Here is a 16619-nt window from a genome sequence, read left to right as displayed (position 1 = left end):
TGTAACATTTAAAAAAAAATTAAAAAAAAACCAAAAAACAGAAAACCAAAATCTCTGCCTTCCACCATTATCCCATTCCCATGCCCTTAATATTCATTTGCACATATATTCCCCTGATTTCTGTGTATATACATTGGAAAACTCATGCAGTTCTTTTAGAATTAGTGTACCTCCTCATGGGTCACACTTTGTACGTCACCTTTGGCAGCTTGTTGCTGCTTTAGCCTAGTTATAGGTCTGGAAGAGAAAAGGGTGTTGGAAGTGGGTAAGAAGAAGCATTAGAAGTGTCTTGCAAGCCAATTGCAGTTTAATCTGATGAGACAGGATTAATCTCTTCTGGTGGATGTTGGATGGCAGACTCCTCAGGGCAGGGTAGAGTTTAGGTGATGATTTCCTAAGGGCAGGGAAGAGGTGGAGACTCCTTGGGACAGGCTGGAGTTTGCGTGGTACAAGCTTGATATTGGGTGGTCTCTCAGGGCAGACCATCATAGGTTTATCTGGCAAAGTCTCAGCAGAATTTAGAGTTTCTATGTCCCCACTGCCATCATCATCAGGCCATAAGTCTCCATCTTAATCCTCAGGATTCCACTCTTTTTCAATTAATGACCTTACTTTAACAGCAGACACCCTGCAGAACTGAGATATCCTCCACCTCAAACAGGGCAGTGAACATCTGCTGGACAACACTGTTGATAGACTCTGGAGTATACTCTCTGGAGACAATGCAAAAATTATAGCACAACTGTAAAAGCAGAGAAACCTTACAAATGCAGGGACTCAAATGTTCCTGACACCCCCAGTGGGGAGAGTTTCTACATTTTATGCTTGGATCCTGCAGAAAGGGGAATTTTATTTTTAAGCTTAAGTATATATGGGCATTATAATCAGTTAGTCCCTCCTACATCACTGCGCAGTAATATCCTACTTGGTACTGATTAGTCAAAATCTTGTTTTAAGTCCAAGTCTCCATGTGACTTCATAAATGCACTCTAAAACTTGGTGACTGCCCCCTTTGGAGACATATACTTACACAGGATGTCAGGTCTCAATGTGTGAAATGATTCTGCTGATAAAATTTACTATTTTTTTCCCTTCTCATTGTTTTTAATATAATACAAACAATCAGAACCAATAATACATAGTATTATTAGTATGTAAATTTCAGAACAAGAGCCTGAGTAAAATAGATCATTATGTTCATATCAGCCTCAAAGGGTTCAAGAGGGTCAGGATCCCTGATTTCCTTTTTATCTTTCTATTCCTTCAGACATGAATTAAAGATTATTGTAAGAATGTAAAAATTGTTTACAACTTTCCTATGATAACCATTGAGGTAGAAAACACTTTTAATTCCAAATAATTCTTAAGATTTAGCCAACTGGTGAAAGCAGAAATCTTATTATCTCCACATTTTTAAAAGGCCTACAGGACTGGCACTTATTTTGTGACAAATTCAAGTCAGCTTTGTCTTGTCCATGTAGGACTTTTAGTTTCCACCTTTCAGGACTTTTACAGTTCTGTTGAAGACAAAACTGTCATGTGTGAACACTAATATTTCTGGAGAGGTCATAGTATGAAGCAGATTCTCCATTACATATTGAAAGGTTATGTGAAACAGGTTTTAAACTAATAAAGCTCCAGTGGACAGAAAAGGTCTTTGTTATTATCCTCATCAGTCAATGTTACCTGTCAAGTTGGGAGTGGTAAATTTGACTTAGCCAATCTCACCCAATGAGCACCAAAGTCATCCCAGCAAGTAGTCCAATGGCCCTTGAAGGTAAGATAGTGTGCAACGGTCACTATGGATCTGGCTATTATGATATATTAATGTTGCATACATTTTACAAAAACTTCCAGATTCTTTTTACTTTTATTGTTAGACATTAAAAACATTTAAAACAAATAACAAAACTAAATTTTAATTCTGTGAATACTTATCGTTAGCCTCTTCCTAAACAGCTCTAGTTCATTATTGAAATCATCCTGTCAATAACATTCTGCTGTGTCAATTCACTAATACACACTCCTCAACCCATTCACATGGAGAAACACTTTAGCTCTGTCCTGAGTTGATTTTTCAGTTTCCTGAGTTATTGGGGAGTATCGAAATTCAAAACCATGATGTCTTAGGATTTCCTGAGATGTTACAATCCAATATTCAGAAGGAAAGAATGGAGAAAATATAAAGAGGAAATTATTCAATCAATAAAGCAAGATAATTTATCAGACATAAATGGCTGGAGTCTTTAGACTGAAAGACATGCATGATTGCCTGGTATATTTGAATTAAAAATCAGGGAAGCATATTTGGCTCAATGATAGAGCATCTGCCTACCACATGGGAAATCCAGGTTTCAAACCAGGGGCTTTCTGACTTGTGTGGTGAGCTGGCCCACGTGCAGTGCTGATGCACGCAAGGAGTGCTATGCCACACACGGGTGTCCCCCTGCATGGGATAGCCCCATGTGCAAGGAGTGTGCCCTGTAAGGAAAGCTGCCCAGTGTGAAAAAAAGTGCAGCCTGCCCAGGAGTGGCGCAGCACACATGGAGAGTTGACGCAGCAAGATGATGCAACAAAAAGAGACACAGATTCCTTGTGCCACTGACAAGAATCCAAGCGGACACAGAAGAACACGCAGCGAATGGACACAGAGAGCAGAAAACTTGGGGGCGGGGGGAGAAATAAAAAAATAAAATAAAATAAAAAATAAACCTGGGCACCTTGTTATGAAATTTTTGTATATCAAAGATAAAGATAAATGTTAAAGGATTCTGGAAAGAGAAAACAGGTAACAAAGGCTAGGAACACAGACTAGCATCAGATTTTTCATTGATAATACTGGATACCAGAAACTAATGGAAGTTACATCTTCAACTTTTTTTTAGAGAAGATGACTTGTAACCCAGAATTTTTTGCCTTTTGAAAGTATAAATATAGAGTACATTTTTTTCAAGTAATGAAGACCTCAGAAAGTTGATCTCTCATATATCATTTTTTAGTAAATTATTTGAGGGTATATATCAGAAAAAATAAACAGGGATAAACCAAAAAAGGACTCAGGGAATAGCAAATCCAACACTGGAAATGGAAAAGAGAAATCCCACAGAAAGAACTGGGGATAGGCCTGAAGAGTAATTATTCCTAAGTGAAGCAGAAGGAAATAGTTCTCTAGGAGGGAGAGATCTTGAGAATTTGGGGAAAAAAATTAATGGAGGGATTTGAATGTGCCTCAAGTGATAGAGCTTGTTCCTACCGTGCGGGAGGACCTGGGTTTGACCCCTGGGGCCTCCTGGTGAAAAGTAGAAGAGAAAGCATGCCCTCACAGCAAGTCAGTGCCCGTGTGAGTGCCCACGTGGTAAGCCAGTGCCTACGCGAGCGAGTCATGCAGGAAGATGATGACTCATCAAAAAAAGAGACAAGGGGAGAGACAAAGTTAAGTGCAGCAGAGACCAGGAAACTAAGGTGGCACAATTTATAGGGAACCTCTCTCCACATCAGAGGTTTCCAGGATTGAATCCCAGTGAATCCTAGAGGAGAGAAAATGAGAAGACAACACACAGCAAAAACAGCAGGGTGGGAGGAGGGGAAGTGGGGAAAATAAATAAACAAATAAATCTTTAAAAAAAATTAATGGAGTCAGTGAAAGAAAGAAAAAAGAAAACCAGTCATTTATCTAAGGACATAGTTATTATAGCACTTATGCATCCTATTTAGAAAAAACAACTGGAGGATAAGTTAAAATAAGATGCTAAGGAATGGAAAAGCTATGGCAATGGGATAATTGATTAATATTGTATCCATTTAATTATAGGGCTAATGCTAAACACCTCCGGGAATGTCCTTATATACAGCGTCAATATAAAAAAAAATTAACCTGTATGGCACAGGTTTGACAGGTCTGAAGAGGGTTCCAGCCAATTAGGAAGGATATCAGCTACAAAAAACTGGTAGAATGAGAGTTAAATATACCTGATAAATATCTTTCTGTTTACAAACAAAGCAAAAACCCTGACAAAGTAACTGTAGCAGCTTGATATGGTTATGAATTCCAAAAATAGATATTGGATTATGTTTATAATCTGATGTGTACCTGGGCCTGATTAAATTAGGATTAGGGCTTTAATTGGGCCACGTCATTAGGGCATTGAGTCCCTGCCCCTTGGTGGGTGGGGACTCACAGATAAAAGGCATGGCAAAGGACAGGGTTGGAGGTTCTTAATGTTGGAGTTTTGATGTTGGAATTTGATGCTGAGATCTTCAGCTGGAGCCCCAGGGAAAGGGGAAAGAGACAGAGCCATTCACCTAATAGTCTACACCTGCCATTGTGGAGAAAACAGGAGCTGAGCCCAGAGGAACCCAGGAAGCCTGAACCCTCGCAGACGTCAGACGTTGGCAGCCATCTTGCTCCAACATGTGAAAATAGACTTTGGTGAGGGAAGTAACTTTTACTTTATGGCCTGGTATCTAAGCTCCTACCCCAAATAAATAACCTTTATAAAAACCAACCAATTTCTGGTATTTTGCATCAACACCCCTTTGGCTGACTAATATAGTAACCAAAAAGTAAACCCTAACAAAATAACCAATAAAATTAGGAGATACAAAGGATGGTGGGGGAAAATTTTAAAAGAACTAATTTTCTCCTCTTTCATATCAGGGAATTATTCAAATTTGTCTAAATATAAAACAACTTCAACCTCTTAATATTTTTCATAAGTGTTTTCTCAAACAGATATGCTAGAGATGCATAACTTGTGATGAAAATTATTTATCTAAAGTTCAGCAATGCCTTCAATATAAATTTAGTTTATTTTTCTTCAGTTAAATCAAGGAAAATTAAATTTAATACTTCTAAAATTCAAACCATTTGTATATATAATCCCACTTTTTAAAAATTTATGCCTACATACCTACCTATCTACTCATCCATCTATTTTTCCTTGTATAGTTCATAGTCAAAGAGAAATGGCTGTTTATAAGGGGTGGTAAAATATTTTTAACTTATCTTTGGATTCTTCTATAATTCATGAACTTTAAAAAATGAGAACATATCACTTTGGTAAACTATAAAATCATTTAAAATTGATCATATGTTTATCTCTTAAGAAAATCTCTTTAAATTCATAAAGATAGAAATTGTGCAAGTAATATTCTCTTGTAAAAATGCTACACGATAATTTAAAAAACAAAAGAATGATGCAATAGATATCTATATGCAAAAAGATGAGTTTATATATCTATCTCACACCGTACATTAGGGAGAACCTCAAAATGGATTGTAGACTTAAATGTAAGAACAAAATTATAAAATTTTCTTTTAGAAGAAAATAAGGGAAAAATCTTTCTCTCCTTTGGTTAGGCAAAGTTTTCTTAGATATGATGTCAAAAATATTATACATGCACACAGGGAAAAAAAAAAAGAAAATTTACTTGACAAAATTAAAAATTTTTGCTCTTCAAAAGACACCATTAAGGAAACGAAAAGATGAGCCATATCCTGGGGAAAATATTTGCAAATCATATTATTTTACTCTCAATAATAATAAAATGTATAAAACAGCTCTAGATAAATCATCACGAAATGTAGAAGGTCTGTATGAAGAAAAAAACTTTACTGAGGATTCAAGTAAGTGGAAAGAAAGAAAAAAAAAAGTTCCTGATGCTAAGACAATAACTTAAAGAGTCAGTTCTCTATAAATTAATCTATAAATAATAGTGCATTCTAATAAAAATGCCAGAAGATAGTCTGGGAGTAATTTGACAAGTATATTCCAAAGCTCATCTGAAAGTATAAATGAGTAAAATTTACCAATACAATTTTGAAGAAGAGGAATAATTGGACGGATGTGTCTTAGGAGATATAAAAAGATTTTGTGTTATATTTCTGTGACATCTGTAGTACTTTAAAAGTTGATACTTTCTTTATTGCACTACTTGCTGGGATGACATTGCCTATCCCTGCTGCTGCCACCATCTCATGGCTGCTGCTGCTTGCTGATACCACCCATGACTGCTGATTGCCATCATCAAGAGAGCAATGTCCACAGCTAAGGTGCTCTCACTTTACAGCTAAAGCAGAAGACAACTTCACTCACATTTGCAGCTCCTTTTACAGCAGCCCTCCCTTTCTAGGACTCAGCAGTCGGGAATACGCTATACTGAGCATCATCCGTCTACCAGCCCATTGTTCTGAATCTCATGTATGCACTTTGATCAACTGCCCCCAGGGTGTGTTCTTTCTTTGCAAGCTCTTCCATCGCTCATGTAAATATTCCCACTCCTTGTAAGTCCTGCCTCAGAGTGGCCCAGACATACCTGAATCTTAGCAAGAACTGAACTTAGACTCTAATTCTGACCTCTACCACAAACTTATGTTTTATTTCCCATGAGGCACTTGATCATCTCCTTTTTAAAAAAATTTACAACTCCTATTTCCAACAAAAGTCTCTGTCATTCTCTTGAATATAATTTGTTTTCTGGATTTGATCTTTTCCATAACTAAGAAAAATTTAGACTCTGCTCCTAAAAAACAAATTAAGACTTGAAACAGTAGTGTAGTTTTTACTTCCTTAGAACCACCTTTCTAATTACACATGCTCAGCAGCTGGTTCACCAGTTTCTGTTTATGGCTCCAGAGACAAACAGAATACCATAAATGGATTCTGGGTTTTTTAACTTTTCTGTGTACTTCATATTTTCAATAACATCCCTCATCACTTTATTGGCGATGATAGTGTTTGGACTACTCTACTTCTCTAACAGCATTTATATCCAACTAGAACACGACAGAGTAAAATCATCTTCCATTGATGATGAATCTACTCCATTTTACAATCCCTAGAAATGTATCAGCCTAAAACATAGTTTCAAACTCACACAGGAACATATTATTGTGCTTTCCATTTACTTTAAGACTCTCTGGACAAGCAGTGATTTTAGATGGCTTACAGACAAAGATAAAACATCCAATAATATAAAAAGAATCAAAGGCTAAAAGAAATTAAAGACAAAAATTAAGATAAAATAGAGGATTTCAGGGTGAGGGGTATTTACAGACATGCATAGTAAACAGCTCGTTTATAAGAGCAAGAGCTGGGCTGCAGTTTTAGATACAAATACATAGCTCTTGGAAGGAAAGATCCATATGCTTTTTCAGTAAAGCCCGTGGTAAGTAGTGCTGACATATTTCCACATAAGCCTGAAAGAATAACTGCTCAATTCTGCGTGGAACTAGGCAAATGGGTGATTAAGAGCCAAAAGCAACTCTTTGGATTATGGCTGCAATAACTTTTAGCATAAAAAATGTCAAAGCTGGCATTTTCCAGAACTGAGCATAGTCATTAGGAAAATCTCAGTGATATATTTGTGCAATGTGTAACTTAAACCTATAAATTCTCAATGAGCCCTTCAAGATAAATTGTAGGGAAGATAAGCAAATCCAGGCAATTGAACTATTTGACTTGTTCTTTGAGGACAATTATATGCTTTCCAAACTAATGATTTGGTTGTAGAATAGAAAATCTTGGGCCACTGACTCTCACGGCAACTAAATAGATATATCACTTGTCTGTTGAGGTTGCTCACTCCTAGTTCATTCAAGAGCATGTGCTTAATGAACACATTCTAGTGTGAAGCCCTGTGCTGTATGATGCTAAAAACAGCCTCTACCTCAGGAAGGGTAAAGACTAATGAGGCAGACAGATGTTGATCAAATAATCATACAATAACATATCATTAAAACTGTGATAAGTGTGGAGGGGAAATATATAGCATACTATACCATGAGACCTAACAACAGGGTGCCTCCATGGGGAGGTTAAAGAAGGCTTCCCTGAGGAAGTTGAGACTTGAAGGCTGAGTTATTAATAGATTTAATTAGGCAATGTAGGACAGGGAAGGGTGGGAACAGAAAAAACGCTTCCTAGGCAGAGGAAAGAACATGTGCAGAGGCCCTGAGGTCAGAAGAAGGGAGTGAAAGAAGGCCAGTGAGACTGGTACACTGGATGAGTACTTAGCAGAAAGGCTAAATCATAAGTATAGTCACAAAGGCTTATCCCCTATCACTGCTAGTTATGGAGCAGGATTCCATCTTTTCCAAAAGAAATAATAGTCTTAAAAAAGAACTCTGGTCCATGGCACAGCCCCATTTAACCCTGAATGAACTTGTTATCTGATCAGGTACAGACTCTTCCTACAACGCAGGGCCACATCTAGCCCACATTTTGCAGGACCACACCTACTCATACATTGCATGAATTAGAACACATGCTTCTATTCCTTAAGGCAAGTTTCTTCCAATTACTGGGAAAATAATCATACTCTGACTTTGTTCGAACAAGACACGTTGACTGACCTGTATTGGAATGTTATTATACAAATCATCTAGCCCTTCAGATGTGGCATCCATTTGCAGTATCAACAGGTACAACAGTACTCATAGCCAAGCTCCAGAAATGACTGGTGGCATTCAGATGCGTATTCTTTGAAAAGGTGAACAATAGGGGTTCTATAACAAAATTCCTCAGTTTAGCCTTTGTATCTTCCGCACTAGAGCCAAAGACTGAGGGAAGATTAATAAAGTTTAGCAACCATGTTATTCTTGTCTGATTTCTGCCAAGTGATAAAATAATAATGAATGTTAATTGTCTAATACCTATTCCTTAAGTAGGACTTAAGGAAACCCTCACGAGTTCTCTGGGTTCTTTTTGGTCACACAGGGGAAGGAGTTTATTAAGCTGGCAGAGGTCTGGAGACAATGTCTCAAATCAGCCTCCTTGGAAAGCAGACTTAGCTGTGTTATATTGGCTTCTGTAGGGGAGGAGTTCAAAGGGTTGGATTGTAAGGTTGACAAGTAGGGAGGGTTTGCATCTTGTGCATACTCTATAGCAGTACATGTTTTTACATGTTTGGCCAGACATTGCATGTACAGAAAATGATATCTAAATCCTACCTAGATGTGGAGAGTTTACTATTATAATGAACTAAAGTGCTGCTAAGTTCATTCTACTACCCTACTGAGTTTGCTAAAAACTGGAAAGCCCTAGGATGTGGGTATCTGGATTTTGTGGTTAGCTTTTGACCACAGTTAATAACTGTACTCTATTTTTGGATGGTTGGCTATTGCTGTCAGGCCAAGATTAGCTTAACAGAGTTGGGTGAGGGGAGTTCTTACAAGTGGTATTTCACAATATGGATTGAGAAGCCTGTACTTGAAATTTAGCCAGGAGGAAACTAACTTATTGTTGAATATGCAGAGAATATGAATTTATGAACTGAGAGAATTTCTCTTTTTACGAGGGAGATAGACTGCTCTGAGCCCACTTGGACAGGCGGGTGACTACAAAATCCAGAAAAGTAAACAGATCAACCCCAAAGGGCTAAACAAAGACACAGTTCCAATGAGAGTAAGTTCTCAATGAGAGATCTGTTTAGTTTTCTGAAAAAGTGTGATCTGTGCTGATAGCTTTCCAATGAGTCGTCTCTGAGAATTCGCTCAGCCAAAGAAAGCCTCCTGACCTAAGATCATACACTTACCCTGAGGGCTACCTGCCTCCAGTGACTGGCTGAAGGGGGCATGTAAAGGTTCAGTCTCTGACTCAAAGAGGATCCACTCTGAAAGATGATTCCAGTTCCAAAGCTCCCAGTAGAAGTAGCTAAGAACAATTTGGAAGTTGCATTGCTGTTAAACAACTCCTCTACCTACATTGCATGTGTGTATTGATACTGAGAGCATATCCAATAAACTTCTTAAATTCAAAAGTCTACCTTAAAGTCTGTTTCTTGGAAAACCACACCTCATATATCTGTAGTTCTATAAATGAATACTGCTATTTTCTTTCCCCATGTCTATACAAGTGTTAGTTTCTCTGCTAGAATATACCCAACTTTCATCCAGCTACTCTACTAATCCTTCAAGCGTTTTCTGACCCAAAGTCTGCTTTGAGGTTGGCTCCAAAGGGCCTTCTAGCATTTTCTGCTTAATTTAATTTCTGCATAACTAAAATAATTTCTAATCACTGATGTTTGTCGTTCTTTCCAATTAGACTATAAATGATCAGAGGCCAGTGTTCAAGTTTTATTCTATTTTTTTTTGTCTCAAACAGTAGCATATTTGACACAGATATGTCAAAAAATAGACATATTCCTTAAAGAAACAAATGATAAATGATTTTTAATTTTGTTTTTGAAAAAGTTTTAGATCACAAAAAGTCACATATACAACATAGGGGACTCCCATATATCCAACATCAAACCTTTTTCCCCCTTCCCCAGCAATGATCTTTTTACATGTTTATGTTATATTTGCTGCAGCTGATACACAGATATTGAAACATAGCTACCAAACATGGTTCCATTTTGGTTTACATTATGGTTTATATTTTAGACTATACAATTTTCTAAATTTTTCATTACATTATGATTTGCATTTTATCCTATGACTTTTATACATTTTTGGTGAAATTTAACATGTCCTATATCCATCATTGCACGATCTTGTGTAACACTTCCATTGCTCCCCCTGCAGTTATGCTGCTTCCATCTATTCTATTCCTCTCTCCCCTTCTCCTCAGGGCCCACAGTGACAACCAAGCTTCACTGCTTGAAGGTCCAGATTCACAGATACTTGCAACAATGCTGAGGGCTTGACATATAAACCTATCATTACTATTTCATTTTCCTATTAATTGAATTTGGCAATATAATAGGCTTCATTTTTAAAGAAGTTTTGGGCCACATATGGGTTCAACTATGGCAGGGGAGGAACAGTGGTGTAGGATGTTATTGATGGGGGACACATGGTTGGGAGGGAGTTCTACAGGGCATGTATAGCATATATAAAAATGTTTGGATATTTGTTGGGTATTTTCATAGTAGTTACAGTTACAAATGACAACTGAGGGAGTGCTGAGTTCCTAGCCAGGGGAGCTCTGTCACATTCCCCAATGGAACAGCAACAATCCTCCAAGTGCAAGGGCAAAGACCAGTGAAGAAGGATGGTCCAATGATGAGCCCTTCATACTGATGACTATGCTTATGAATGTGTGTGACTGAAATTTTAATTAGGCCTAGAGCTGCAGGGTGCCTAAGATTTACCTCCTGAGAGTCTCCATGTTGCTCAGCTGTGGCCACTCTCTAAGCCAAACTCAGCATATAAATGCATTGCCTTTCCCCCAGCATGGGACATGACTCCTGGGGATGAGCCTCCCTGGAGATGAGGGATTACTACCAATCACTAACTGGTGACTCAACTAGAAAAAAACCTTGAATAAAAGGGGGAAATGGTAAAGACAAATGAGTTTATATGGCTAAGAGTCTTCAAAAAAGAGTCGGGAGGTCATCAGAGGGGTTGTGTTTATGCACGCCTCAGCAGGATCCCAGAGACAGCCAAAGTAGATGCAACCCAGGTACTGGTGCTCCTGAGAGTTGTGGAGACACACAAGTTCTACAGTCATGGAAGATGGCTCTGGAGTTCAGTACCTTGTCAGTGGACCCTACTTTGGAGTTTGTGTTCCTGAGTGTGATGGAGTTGAACTCAGATGTGACCTTTCTACACATGACTCTTCTGTCACTTTTACTGAACCGGTGGTTGGGGCTGAGGTTGGTGTATACTTAGGAGACTTGAATCTCTGGACTGTCCATGTGCCAGCTGGGCCCTGAGCCTCAGCAGAGTTGCAACTCCTACTCTCCAGTTCGTTGGATTTACCCAGGTCAGCAAACAGGGAGATGAAGATGGTCAACCACCTCACCAGGGAACCGAGAGTGCCTACAACTCCAAGCAGGAGAATCATATCCATCAACCATGGGGGATCTAAGCCCGCTCTCGATATAGAGATGGAATGGACAACACCATCCCAGGGTCCACAGGATGGAGGAATAAAATATGGATTAGAGTGAACTTACTGGTATTCTACTATAGAAATATTGCGACTAGTAATGGAAGAAACTGTAGCATTGATGTGGAGAAAGTGGCCATGGTATTTGCTGAGGGCAGGGAGAGGGAAGAAGAGATGTGATGTGGGGGCATTTTTGGGACTTGGAATTGTCCTAAATGATATTGCAGGGACTGATACTGGATATTATAATATCCTGCCATAACCCACTGAAAATACTGGGGAACAGTATAAACTACGATGTAAACTACGCAGTACAGCAGTGCTCCAAAATGTATTCACCAAATACAACAAACGTGCCATGATGATGAAAGAAGTTGTTGATGTGGGAGGTGTGGGGGGGTTATGGAACCTCTTATATTTTTTAATGTAATATTTTTTGTGATCTACGTATCTTCAAAAAAACCAATAAAATTATATTAAAAAAAGTGATTGGTTGAGTGAATGAGCAAGTGTAATGCTAAACTGCATGTTTCAGATTCTAAGAGCTGTAAAAATTTTAAAAATTAAAAAAAAAATAGAGTTTGGATTTATTGACGACTGTCTTCAAGGTTGGCAAAAATAATTGACTTAGTCAATTATCAGTGATTTTGACCTAGGCATCATGAAATAATAGTCTATAAAAGTTTTATTGCTTAACCTGGCTTATTCTTCTGACAAAGGTAGAAGATTATATATCTTCTTGTGGAGGTCCTTCTCTATGTCTTCTGCATTAATTTGGGCTTGGGTATAATATGGTGGTAGAGTCTATTAGAGGCTAAGGATATGAAGGCAATGGGGAAAATTTAGTGGATGAATACCCACCAAGATAGTAGTCACTATGCTACATACTGCCTTCAAGGGAGGAAGAACAAGAAATCTGTGCAAAGGCCTAGAAAACAATCCACAAGAAGATAAATGGAAAAGGAGAGCTCCAAAGTATCATGGCTCTCAAAGAAGGAAGTGATGTCATCGATCAGAGAATGCATAAGAGTTTGGGTGGGAGGGGCTGTAGTTTGGTGGGAAGGATTTTCACAGTGATGATGGAATTTAGAAAATGAGTTAGGAGGCAGCAGACCAGTTAGGAGATGGGAGGTGAGCAGTAAGGACTGTGTAATGGATAAAAAGTTTCATTCCTTTGAATGAGTGTTGATGGCCATTTCTAGGGTTGCAGGGGGATGAGCAAGTATGTGATTCCACAGGGAAGAAAATCACGAAAACAGTTTTCGGCCAAACTGCCTTTCCCCCCTTCTACCCAATTACATGTATTTTAAACCTTAATTATAACTCCTCATAATGGAAACTGTGAACAAGTTTTTTTTTTCTCCAAGCAATTCCATATCTGGAATTTAATGTCCTTATAGAATAGCACTTACCATATGGCGCCATTTCACACTGGCCTGCAGAATATGGAGACCACTCACTAGACAGGAAAAAAAAGGAGACTAGTTAAAAGAGAATGAACATATATGGGGACCTCATATTTTTTGAATGTAACATTCAAAAGAAAATAAAGAAGAAGAAATAAAAAAAAAAGAGAATGAACATAATCTCTTATTTCTCTAGTGGAAACTTACCCTCAAATCCAAATCTAATATGACATTGGTGGCAAAGTCCAACAAAGACAGTGTATGCATATATACAGAATAAAACTACAGACAGATTCATTACAAATATTACTGCACAGAACTTAAAATATTTTTAAGGGAATACAGGAGTATGTTAAATGAATAATGCCTTATGACCAAGTGTTAGTTATTCCAAGCATAAAAGGGTACTTTGATAAGAGAGAATCTGTAATACAGTTCTCATCATCAATTGCTAAAAAGAGAAAAATTACATGATAATTTTTATTGGGGCAAAAATATTTGATAAAATTAAAAATCTATTCTTGATGGTACATTGTAATAAAATAGATATGTATTGGGGAGCAGGTGTAGCTCAGTGGTTGAGCACCTGCTTCCCATGTATAAGGTTCTGGATTCAATCCCTAGTACCTCCTAAAGTAAATAGATATGTATTTAACTTCTTAATATAGACATAAAAGCCAGCATCACATGTAATAAGGAAATAATTAGAGGCATTCCCATTACAGTAAAGAACAAGACAAAGATGATCATCATTACAACTATTATGTAGCACTTCTGGAAGTACCAACAAATATTAGAAAGATAAGGAAATGAATATTACAATTGGAAAGGAAAAGTCAGTTATTATTTCTTGAATTACTAACATCATAGAAAAGATATGGGTGGTTTTATTGCCCTTTTCTACATTATCAGAATGATTTAATCAGAAGTGGAGTTATCAGTTATGAAATTTTTTTTTTCTGCAATTAGAGATTATTTCTATTTCTATGGTTTGGAGTTTATACAGAAAGCTTAGGCCTAACATGGCTACCTTTTGTGAATGTTCTATGGGTATTAGAAAAAAAGGTATATTGTTTGTTTTTTGGATATTGATTGATATATGGGTTTCGCTCTCTCTGTCTCTCTCTCTCTCCACACACACACACACACACACACACACACACACACCTCTCTAATTATCATCTCCTCAAGCCTTACTTGTTTTTTTGCCTCCTTGATTTCATGATGACAGAGGTGATTCGAAGTCTTCTACTAATAATGCTTCTAGAGTGTATTAGGACATAAACCAGTACATTTTTCTAAAAATTTCCTACAGTTTTGTATTATCAATTTTGATGCTATGTTATATGATATCTAGATTATATTTGTTTTCTACTATCAGGTAACAAATTACTGTGAATTCACCCAGCTGAAAATAAGGTGTTGGCTGGGGCTGCTCTTTCAGATGAGACGTGGGTCCTCTTCCAAGAGCATTCTGTTTGCTGGTAGAATTCAGTGCCTTGAGGCTGTGAGACTGAAGACGCTGTTCTCCTGCTGGCTGGGGGTCTAGTCTCTCTGCTCCTAGAGGCTATCTACTGTTCTCTGCCATATGGCCCCCTCCATAGACCCCCCTCTCTTTTTCTAAAATTTTATTTTTTAAAAAGCTTTAGATTACATAAATAATACATCAAAAATGTAAGGGGATTCCCGGGTACCCAACCCCCCACTCCCTCCCACTTTTCCCCATTAACATCCTTCATTAGTGTGGTGTATTTGTTGCAATTGATGAACACAATATTGAAGTATTGTTACTAACCACGGTCAATAGTTTACATTATGGTTTACACTGTGCTCTGTACATTTCTATAGGTTTTGACAAAAATGTATAATGACCTGTATCTGTCATTGCAATGTCATTCAGAACAATTCCAATGTCCCAAAAATACCCCATATTTCACCTTTTCTCCCTTCTTTCCCCTCAGAACCTCTGGTGGCCACTGCCTTTATATCAATGTTACATGTTCATCCATTGTTACAATAATAGCAAGTTTACTTTAGTCCTAGTTTAGAATAATAACAAGTCTACTTTAGTTCCCATTCCCACCTTATGTTTATTCATTCCTCAATTTTGAGGATTTGGGGATGGTGATGCCCCCTTTCCTTCCAATTGAGAAGGGACTTAGATCCCATGGGGAAGATGGATGGAACTGTTTTGCTTGCAGTTGTGGATAGTCTGTTTTGGGGGATGGATCTTGCCCATCATCATCCTTTTGTTAGTTGTCTTGGATGAGGATGATGAACTGGAGAGTAGGTTTTGGTTGCAACTCTACTGAGATTCAGGTCTCAGCCGGCATATGAACAGATTTAAGTCTCTGGTACATATATTTAATGGTATAGTGCTAATGATAGCTTCAAATAAAAGGGGTAGAAGATCCATTTGTAGGGAAACGTTGGGGAACATATATTCCAAGGTAAGTGCCCATGACAGGGTGCTGAATTCCTGAGATTGTCTACCTTTAGAGCCTGCAAGAGCACCCCTGCTTGAGGCACAGTTTACTGTGGCAGTCAGTGAGATTCTCCTGAGATGTGCATAAGTGCAACCTCTGGATTGACCTTCTGACTCATTTTGAAATTTCTTAGCCATAAAAACTCATTTGTATTTCCGCTTTTTGGTCATGGTCTTTTTCCAAATGCATCATAGTTGGTGATTGGTAGTGCCAGGGAGGCTTATCCCCTGGATTAATGTCTCAGGAAGCTAACTATAGAACTGCCATATGATCCAGCAATTCCACTGCTGGGTTATACCCAGAAGAATTGAAAGCAGAAACACGAACAGATATATTCACACCAAGGTTCACAGCAACATTATTCACTATTGTTAGAAGTTGGAAGCAACCCAAACATCCATCAACAGATGAATGACCACTCTCTTTTCCAGTTTCTGACTTCTTTCTCTGAAATCTAGACCCAGATTTTAAGGGCTCGGGTGATTAGGTCAGGTCTACATGGTTAATCTCCATCTTGATTGGCTCAAAGCCAAATGATTAGTAATCTTAATTACATCTGTAAATTACCTTTTGCCATATAACATAACACAATAAGGAAGTGATAGCCTGCTATATTCAGCAGTTTGGCCCATACTCAAGGACAGGGATTTATGGAAGACATTTACACTAGGGTCAGGAATATTGGAGGGCCATCTTAGAATTATTCTTACCACATAGATTTTATAATTATTATATTTCAATATGGATTATAACATTTTTCATTATTTTGTGTTTTTTAAACACATATTTGATGTTTTAATGTTTAATATAAAGCCTGAAATTCAAGGTTGTCAGAATTAAGGTCCCACTTTTGATTTGTTGCTATTGTTGATGTGGTTTATACTTTTCTAGCT

General features: G+C 37.8%; 1 protein-coding gene across 1 annotated transcript in view; it reads right to left on the bottom strand.

Moving 5' to 3' along the window:
* The window catches only part of MROH9 (maestro heat like repeat family member 9), a 103582-nt gene extending 90295 nt beyond the window's left edge, over positions 1 to 13287 (bottom strand). Inside the window, exon 1 of the mRNA XM_058310108.1 lies at positions 13247 to 13287. Coding sequence (XP_058166091.1) covers positions 13247 to 13249 — 3 coding nt within the window. The 5' untranslated portion in view covers positions 13250 to 13287. The remainder of the gene's footprint in view (positions 1 to 13246) is intronic.
* Positions 13288 to 16619: the final 3332 nt, after the last annotated feature.

Source organism: Dasypus novemcinctus, chromosome 13 (assembly GCF_030445035.2).
Source record: "Dasypus novemcinctus isolate mDasNov1 chromosome 13, mDasNov1.1.hap2, whole genome shotgun sequence".
Lineage (NCBI taxonomy): Eukaryota > Metazoa > Chordata > Mammalia > Cingulata > Dasypodidae > Dasypus > Dasypus novemcinctus.
This window is presented reverse-complemented; position numbering and strand designations above follow the sequence as displayed.